The 9,769-nt window shown below is 43.1% G+C and overlaps 1 protein-coding gene across 1 annotated transcript in view; it reads left to right on the top strand.

The window, feature by feature from the left end:
• Positions 1-2,769: 2,769 nt before the first annotated feature.
• Positions 2,770-9,769, top strand: part of TEX28 (testis expressed 28) — a 45,416-nt gene continuing 38,416 nt past the window's right edge. Inside the window, 3 exon segments of the mRNA XM_067722667.1 lie at positions 2,770-2,781; positions 8,109-8,550; positions 8,553-8,841. Coding sequence (XP_067578768.1) covers positions 2,770-2,781; positions 8,109-8,550; positions 8,553-8,841 — 743 coding nt within the window.

Raw genomic sequence — 9,769 nt, forward strand, 5'->3', positions numbered from 1 at the left:
CTAGAACTTTCTGGACGGCCAGCCGGCTCACGGGCCCAGCCGCTCCGCAGCATGTGGGATCCTCCTGGACCGGGGCACGAACCCGCGTCCCCTGCATCGGCAGGCGGACCCTCAGCCACTGCACCATCAGGGAAGCCCGAGAACATCTTTTTTAATCATTTGATTTATGTCTGCCTGATTTCCTTGCAGTTGCACATTTTTCATATGTTTACTGGTATTCATAGTTCATCCTTTCTGAATTGTCTATGACTACCCTTTGCTGTTTTTATGTTTGATGATTTGTTTTTAGCTTCCTAATTTGTAGGAGTTCTTTATATGTTGATTAGCCTTTTATCTCTTAGAGATAATTGCAAATCTTTTTTTCTTAATCTGTTGCTCTTTAAAAATGTTCATGGAGATACTTTATTTTTAAGAAGAAGCAAGTGTTTGAACCGAAACCGAAATGTTGCTTCTTAACTTTATGCTTCCTTCACCATAAGAAGGTTTAAAGATTTTTTTAAACTGTAGTACAATATGTAAATCTTTTCCTTTATGGCATTTTAGTTTGAGACTTGTTCAAAAAGGTGTTCTCCACAGAGAGATTATAAAAACATTTCCTATTGTGTCCTTCTGATACCTTTAGAGTTTCATATTTATATTTAGTTCTCTATTCTGTCTCGACTTTATTATTGTATGTGATGTGAAGTAGCGCTCTAATTTAGTTTTATTCAGATAGCCAAGTATCCCAAGACCATATTTATTTTTCGTTCCCAAAATTTCTTAGCTATTCTTTTGCGTTTTGGAATTAGCTAATCTAACATTCATAAGACATTCCCATTGGGTTTTTAACTGTTATTTCATTGAATTTATAAGTTAATATGTAGAGGGCTGACATATTTACAGTATTGAGTCTTCTCAAGGACATGGTATACAGCCATTGATAATCACATCTTATTGCCATCCTATTTTGTATTTTCTACTTAACCTGATATCTCATTTCTTTTTGTTCCTCCTTTCCTTCCCTTTTTTGGATTAATCAAGTTCCTTTTTTTCTGCCCTTGATTATTTGGATGTTATTTACCTGGCTTTTTTCTACTGGTTGCCTTGAATTTTTTTTCACCAACATATTCTTCTGTCAGTTTTTAGTTTTATATGATATCTATAAAATTCCTCAATAGAACAAGTCATTAGCAAATTTTAACTTTCCCTATTAGCTACTTTCTTTAAAAATACTTAGTTCTTTCATTTATCAGTGCTACGTATGAACATTGTTTAAAGCAGGGGTCAGCGCACTGTTTCCGTAAAGGGCCGTATAGTAAATATTTGATGCCACATGTTCTCTGTTGTAGCTGCTCAACTAGACCTTTGTTGTGGCACAAAGGTAGCCATACACTATATGTAAATTAATCATTGTGGCTGTGTGCCAGTCACACTTTGTGGACACTGAAATTTGAATCTCATATAATTTTCACATGCCACAAAATATCCTCCTTCTTCTGATTTTTTTCAACCATTTAAACACGTAGAAACCATTCTTAGCTCACACCTGTACAAAACCAGTCCGTAGTTTGCCAACCCCTGGTTCAAAGAGTTAAATGGTTCTACAAGGTTTATTACAAAAAATAGCGATCTCTACAGGACTTCCCTCGTGGTCCAGTGGCCAGGGCTCCTCACTCCCAATGCAGGGGGCCCGGGTTCGATCCTTGGTCAGGGAACTAGATCCCACATGCTGCAACTAAGAGATCGTATGCTGCAACTAAAGATCCTGCATGCTACAACTAAAGATCCTGCATGCTGTAACTAAAACCTGGCACAGCCAAATAAATATATATTTTTAAAAAATAGCAATCTCTTGCTTCCACCCACAGTGGTCCATCCATTCCCCAGAATCAACTACATTCAACCCTTTTAGCTGTTTCTTTTGGCATTTACCTCTAGTTCTGTAAATAAGTTGTTTATAGTGCTGTTTCTTTATTTTTTAGATTTTGGGAATTATTGATTGACTTCTCACAGTTAAAGATGATGATGTAGCTCTTTCACCACCCCCATCCTTCCAGTACAGTATACAATCATCTGCATTAGATTATTCTTTGATGTTCACGTTATCAAGTCTACAGCAACTCTGATGACTTTTCCTTTCTCTCCTGATGTTTTGTTTTCCTTAGAGTTAACACTTGTCTCTCCCTACCCCGTGTTGCTTGTTCTCTACTACTTATTATAGGTCAGCACTTCCCCAAACTGGCTATATCTCCTCTCCAGCTGCTGAAAGATGTCCTGCATATTTCATTCACTTGGAGCACTCTCTCCTGGAGCCTTTTGACTTGCCCTCCAGGCCCACTGCCCAGCTGCCATCATCCTGGAGATTGCACTTGCCTTTCTTTTAGCTTGGGGCCCCAGTTTCATAAATCCCATCTCTACCTCTGTCGTAGGTTCCTGTCTGGTTTTGGTGGCACGTCTTCTCTAGTAGCTTCCAGAAAAAGAATGCAGAGGAAGTAAACTATTTGAGTTCTTTTATGTTAGAAAACGCCTTTAACCTAAAAATTGACAGTTTGGTTATAGAATTCTAGGTGAGAAAATCGTTTTCCCCCCAAATTTGGAAGGCATTACTTCATTGTTTTCTAATTCTTAGTGCTTCACTGAAAAGGCTGAAGACATTCTGTCTTCTGATTCTTTGAATGTGACCTTTTTTTTTTCTCTCTGACAGTTATTCTCTCGGCATATTGAAGATATTATTCAACTCTTCAGGATTTCATTGATGCCTTAGAGAAGGCAGCTTTCAGTCTAAAAGTCATGGTTTTAAAGGTAATCAACTTTTACAATCTGGCTGCTTCTAAGATCTGTGTCTAAGTGTGGATCTATTTCCGTTTTATCCTGTTTGGGATCTCTTGAGCTTCTTTTTTTAAAAAATTAATTAATTTATTTATTTTTGGCTGTGTTGGGACTTCGTTACTGTGCATGGGCTTTCTCTAGTTGCGGCAAGCAGGGACTACTCTTTGTTGCAGTATGCGGGCTTCTCATTGCGGTGGTTTCCCTTGTTGTGGAGCACGGGCTCTAGGCATGCAGGCCTCAGTAGTTGTGGCTCACGGGCTTATTTGCTCCGCAGCATCTGGGATCTTCCCGGACCAGGGATTGAACCCACGTTCCCTGCATTGGCAGGAGGATTCTTAACCACTGCACCACCAGGGGAGTCCCTTGGGCTTCTTGAATTTGTGGATTTATGTCTGTCATCAGTCCTGGAAAATTCTTAGTGACTATCTCTTAAAACCTTGCTGTTACCTTAGTCTGTCTTCCTGAGGCATGGCAGTTAGATTTTTTGTTAGATTTTCTCATTCTATCTTCTGTGTCTCCTATTTTTCAATTTTATTCAAATTTTATATTTCTCTGTGCCTCTGTGCTGCATTCTGGATGCTTTCTTTAGTTCTGTTTTACAATTTACTAATTCTCCAGCCATTTCTTATCTGTGATTAAACCATCTCTTGAACATTTAAAAACTTAAAAAATTTGTGAAATCCATGCAGAGAAAGCTTTCAACAAAATTCAACACCCATTTATGATAAAAAACCTGCAGAAAGTAGGCATAGAGGGAACTTTCCTCAACATAATAAAGGCCATATATGACAAACCCACAGCCAACATCGTCCTCAATGGTGAAAAACTGAAACCATTTCCACTAAGATCAGGAACAAGACAAGGTTGCCCACTCTCACCACTCTTATTCAACATAGTTTTGGAAATTTTAGCCACAGCAATCAGAGAAGAAAAAGAAATAAAAGGAATCCAAATTGGAAAAGAAGAAGTAAAGCTGTCACTGTTTGCAGATGACATGATACTATACATAGAGAATCCTAAAGATGCTACCAGAAAACTACTAGAGCTAATCAATGAATTTGGTAAAGCAGCAGGATACAAAATTAATGCACAGAAATCTCTGGCATTCCTATACACTAATGATGAAAAATCTGAAAGTGAAATTAAGAAAACACTCCCATTTACCACTGCAACAAAAAGAATAAAATATCTAGGAATAAACCTGCCTAAGGAGACAAAAGACCTGTATGCAGAAAATTATAAGACACTGATGAAAGAAATTAAGGATGATACAAAGAGATGGAGAGATATACCGTGTTCTTGGATTGGAAGAATCAACATTGTGAAAATGACTCTACTACCCAAAGCAATCTACAGATTCAATGCAATCCCTATCAAACTACCACTGGCATTTTTCACAGAACTAGAACAAAAAATTTCACAATTTGTATGGAAACACAAAAGACCCCGAATAGCCAAAGCAATCTTGAGAACGAAAAATGGAGCTGGAGGAATCAGGCTCCCTGACTTCAAACTATATTACAAAGCTACAGTAATCAAGACAGTATGGTACTGGCACAAAAACAGGAATATAGGTCAGTGGAGCAGGATAGAAAGCCCAGAGATAAACCCACGTACATATGGTCACCTTATCTTTGATAAAGGAGGCAAGAATATACAGTGGAGAAAAGACAGCCTCTTCAATAAGTGGTGCTGGGAAAACTGGACAGGTACATGTAATAGTATGAAATTAGAACGCTCCCTAACACCATACACAAAAATAAACTCAAAATGGATTAAAGACCTAAATGTAAGGCCAGACACTATCAAACTCTTAGAGGAAAACATAGGCAGAACACTCTATGACATAAAGCACAGCAAGATCCTTTTTGACCCACCTCCTAGAGAAATGGAAATAAAAACAAAAATAAACAAATGGGACCTAATGAAACTTCAAAGCTTTTGCACAGCAAAGGAAACCATAAACAAGACCAAAAGACAACCCTCAGAATGGGAGAAAATATTTGCAAATGAAGCAACTGACAAAGGACTAATCTCAAAAATTTACAAGCAGCTCATGCAGCTCAATATCCAAAAAACAAACAACCCAATCCAAAAATGGGCAGAAGACCTAAATAGACATTTCTCCAAAGAAGATACACAGATTGCCAACAAACACATGAAAGAATGCTCATCATCATTAATCTTTAGAGAAATGCAAATCAAAACTATGAGATATCATCTCACACCGGTCAGAATGGCCATCATTAAAAAATCTACAAACAATAAATGCTGGAGAGGGTGTTGAGAAAAGGGAACCCTCTTGCACTGTTGGTGGGAATGTAAATTGATACAGCCACTATGGAGAACAGTATGGAGGTTCCCTAAAAAACTAAAAATAGAACTACCATATGACCCAGCAATCCCACTACTGGGCATATACCCTGAGAAAACCATAATTCAGAAAGAGTCATGTACCAAAATGTTCATTGCAGCTCTATTTACCATACCCGGGACATGGAAGCAACCTAAGTGTCCATCAACAGATGAATGGATAAAGAAGATGTGGCACATATATACAATGGAATATTACTCAGCCATAAAAAGAAAGGAAATTGAGTTATTTGTAGTGAGGTGGATGGACCTAGAGTCTGTCATATAGAGTGAAGTAAGTCAGAAAGAGAAAAACAAATACCGTATGCTAAGACATATATATGGAATATAAGAAATAAAAAGGTCATGAAGAACCTAGGGGCAAGGTGGGAATAAAGACACAGATCTACTAGAGAATGGATTTGAGGATATGGGGAGGGGGAAGGGTAAGCTGGGACGAAGTGAGAGAGTGGCATGGACATATATACACTACCAAATGTAAAATAGATAGCTAGTGGGAAGCAGCCGCATAGCACAGGGAGATCAGCTCGGTGCTTTGTGACCACCTAGAGGGGTGGGATAGGGAGGGTGGGAGGGAGGGGACGCAAGAGGAAAGAGATATGGGAACATATGTATATGTATAACTGATTCACTTTGTTATAAAGCAGAAACTAACACACCATTGTAAAGCAATTATACTCCAATAAAGATGTTAAAAAAATTGTGAAATCCGGCATATGCATATAAAGGTGCAGAAAACATCAACATTTAGTTTAGGAAGTAATGTTAATGTAAACACACATTTAATTGCTATTCGGATCAAGTACACTAGCCTCCTCATGTCTCTCCAATCACCATCCCCTTCTCCCACTCTAGTGGGAACCACTATCGATGTTTATGCTACTGAAGCCCATGCTTTTCTTTCTTTTTAAAAATTAATTAATTTATTTATTTTTGGCTGCATTGGGTCTTCATCGCTGCTTGTGGGCTTTCTCTAGTTGCGGCAAGCGGGGGCTCCTTTTCGTTGCAGTGCACAGGCTTCTCATTGTGGTGGCTTCTCTTGTTGCAGAGCACGGGCAGGCAGATTCTTAACCACTGTGCCACCAGGGAAGTCCCCATGCTTTTCTTTACAGCTTTACTTCCTTCCTGTGTATGCATCCCTAAACAACATCATTTCATTTTGCCTGCTTTTGAACTTTATATCAGCAGAACCATATATAGTATGGATTCTTCTGTGTTTGGCTTCTTTTGTTCAACATTATGCTTGTTCATTCATGTTTTCAAGGCTGTAGTTTATTTTTATTGTTGTATAGCAGTAAACTGTTGAATATATTACAGTTCACTTACACATTCTATGATGATAGGCCAGGTGGGTTGTTTCTAGCAGCTGGTTATTGGGAGTATTATTGTACCTGCCTTTCAAGGATATATCTAGGAATGCAACTGCTGGGCCATTCAGTATGGATGTCTTCAACTTTATGATATTACCAAATGCTTTCCCAAAATATTTGTACCAATTACTCTCCCACCAGGAGTGATTGAGGGTTCCTGTTGCTCCATGTCCTTTCTGAGATTTATTATAGTTTAAGTTTTGCCAATCTGCTAGGTGCATAGTGGTATCACATGTTTTTTAAAATATCAAGGAATAATTTGCATAGAATAAAATACACAGAACCAAAATATCTATTACACTATAATCACTCCTTGCTTCCCACTGGGAGAGCATTTTCAGATTGAAAACAGTAATGAAGGGCTTCCCTGGTGGTGCAGTGGTTAAGAATCCGCCTGCCAATGCAAGGGACACGGGTGCGAGCCCTGGTCCGGGAAGATCCCATGTGCCGCGGAGCACCTAGGCCTGTGTACCACAACTACTGAGCCTGCACTATAGAGCCCGTGAGCCACAACTACTGAGCCCACGTGCCACAACTACTGAAGCCCGTGCACCAAGAGCCCGTGCTCCACGAGAGAAGCCATGACAATGAGAAGCCCGCGCACCGCAATGAAGAGTAGCCCCCGTTCGCCGCAACTAGAGAAAGCCCGCGCACAGCAACGAAGACCCAACGCAGCCAAAAATAAATAAACAAGTAAATTAATTAATTTAAAAAAACAGTCATGAAGGTGCTTTTAGTTAAAAAGTAGAAACAGAACAGAGGCTCCACCTGTCTTGGCCTCACCTACCTCTCCTACCTCATCCTTGTCCACTGTACCATGGTCTCCTGTGTTCCAGTTAGGCTGCTATGTCCATCTTTATTTTAGAGATGAGAAAACCGACCCTCTGAGCGGTTTATTAACTTACTCAAGGTCTCAAGAGTGGTAGAGTCGGGATTTGAACTGGGCTCTATCTCCAAGGCTCTTACTATTATCCTTCACCATGCAACAGACTCATTTGTTTGTGTTACAGCAGAACTGTCCACCCTAGGCTGTCAGCTCTGTGAGACCAAGGAATATGTCTGGCTTCTGTACCACATGGTAGGCGCTCAGGAAATATGTGTTGAATGAATGATTAGATGAAGGAATGAACCTGTTAGGATGCAAATCTCCCTGCCTATCTCTTCTATCCATCTGGCAGTAGCAATACAGCAAGCTGTATGGATTAATGGAAATGAGTTTATTCCATGCTCTACAAGAACAGTTCTCTATAAAACGAGACCCACTGTTGGTAATTCTTGGAAGAGAAGTCCAAGAACAGACAGGGCAGGTGTGGAGGGGGTTGCTAGCCACCTGGAGGTCATAGTGAGGTACACCCATAGAGCAAGGAGCCAGGTGCTGAAGAGGAGGGGAGAATGTCCAGTCTGTGTCGGGCCCACCTCAGATGCACAAATCTTGCAAATGAAGTACTTGCGCATATGCATAAGTACTGTTATAGAGTGGAGCAATTTGTGTCTAATTCTCCCACCATTTGCATCTCACAGAAGTACCTGTTTTGTGATTCTCGTTTCCCAATGCAGGCGGAATACACTAAGAGCCCAACTGCAAACTTCCCCTCCAATGTTCTGTCCTGCAGATCCCTGTCATCCAGTAAGGCTGGCCCCAGTGGCCCCTCCAGCCTCTCAGATGGGGAGCTGGCCCGGAACTTACAGGACAGCGTCAAGCACCGCATCCTGTACCTCTCAGAGCAGCTGAGAGTGGAAAAGGCCAGCCTGGACAGGAACACTGTGGGCTTCCTCAAGCTGGTGTCCACAGCTGGCCGGCAGCAGGCCCCCCACATCTGGCAGGCCTTAGAGAAGGTGAACCAGCGTGCCTCTGCCACCGTTGCCCAGATTGAGCGAAGGCTCCACCGGTGTCACCAGCAGCTGCAGGAGCTGGAGGAGGGCTGCAGGCCCAAGGGCTTAGTGCTGAGGGCAGAAAGCAGCCTGGGGTACAACCGTGAGCAGCCCAGCGAGAAGGCTCTGTTTCAGAGTCCCCCAAGCCAGGTGCGGAACACTGCCCATCCACCGACCTGTTTGATGTAATTAGACACCTCTCTCCAGAGAGTCACTCCGCAGCCTTGCAGCAGGGGAGGTCCTCGGAGACCAAGCATGGGGCCCAGCTGTGAGCCCTGCTGTGGCAGAAGGTGAAGGAAGAGCGGATCAAAGTCAAGACCTTCCACCTCAGCTTGCAGGTGTCCTATCAGAGCCTCAAGGAGCGGTATGTGACCAATCTGCAGGCATCGCTGGAGTCCCTCTGGGAGGAGAAGTGCAGGTGAGGCAGACCCCTTGGCCGCCTGAGCTCTGGGGTGGGTGGGGGGTGTCTGTGTTCCTCTCATCCCCTGCCCACCGTGCACGCCTGCCTGGCCCTCTCCCGGCCAATGGGGCTCTGACTGGGCTCACACCGGCCTGCGGTGGCGGGGGGGCCAGCAGATGCCTATCGTCAGCCAGGCAGGTGTCCGCTGGTCCCCATGTGCCGGAGAGGTGTATGATGCATGACTGGAATCGCCTTGCCAGCCCTGGTTCCTTCACCTGGGCTCATGGCTAAGTTGGGGCACAAGGTCCTGTGTGGGTTATTTGTTCCAACAATGACTGCCTTCTGCAGAGTGCTTCCCCCCGCCCCCCTGCCCCTTTGTGGTGGGTTGATATTATTTTCATCTAAGGTCAGACTAGGGCCCACCAACAGAAAAAAAGGTGAACTCAGTCTCTCAAAGGACCCCCCCATTTCTTTTTTTTTTTGCAGTACGCGGGCCTCTCACTGTTGTGGCCTCTCCCGTTGTGGAGCACAGGCTCCGGACGCGCAGGCTCAGCGGCCATGGCTCACGGGCCCAGCCGCTCCGCAGCATGTGGGATCCTCCCGGACCGGGGCACGAACCCGCGTCCCCTGCATCGGCAGGCGGACTCTCAACCACTGTGCCACCAGGGAAGCCCTCCATTTCTATCTGGACACTTCCTGGGGTCCCAGCCGCCCTCAGAGGTGCCGTACACCCTCCTCTGCATTAAATAATCCTTACAGCAGCTTCACCAGGCAGGGAGGGATTCGCTGAGATGAGCCCACATTCCCAGCACTTTCACGGAAGAACTCTGCAATCCCTTTAGCATCTGTGTGTTTGTGGGGAAGTGGTGATGGGAATCAATCGTCTTGTTTTCACAGAGAAATCCTACCCACATTGACGCCACCTGACAAATCCCTCAAGAGCAGT

Source organism: Pseudorca crassidens, chromosome X (genome assembly GCF_039906515.1).
Source record: "Pseudorca crassidens isolate mPseCra1 chromosome X, mPseCra1.hap1, whole genome shotgun sequence".
NCBI classification, from domain to species: domain Eukaryota; kingdom Metazoa; phylum Chordata; class Mammalia; order Artiodactyla; family Delphinidae; genus Pseudorca; species Pseudorca crassidens.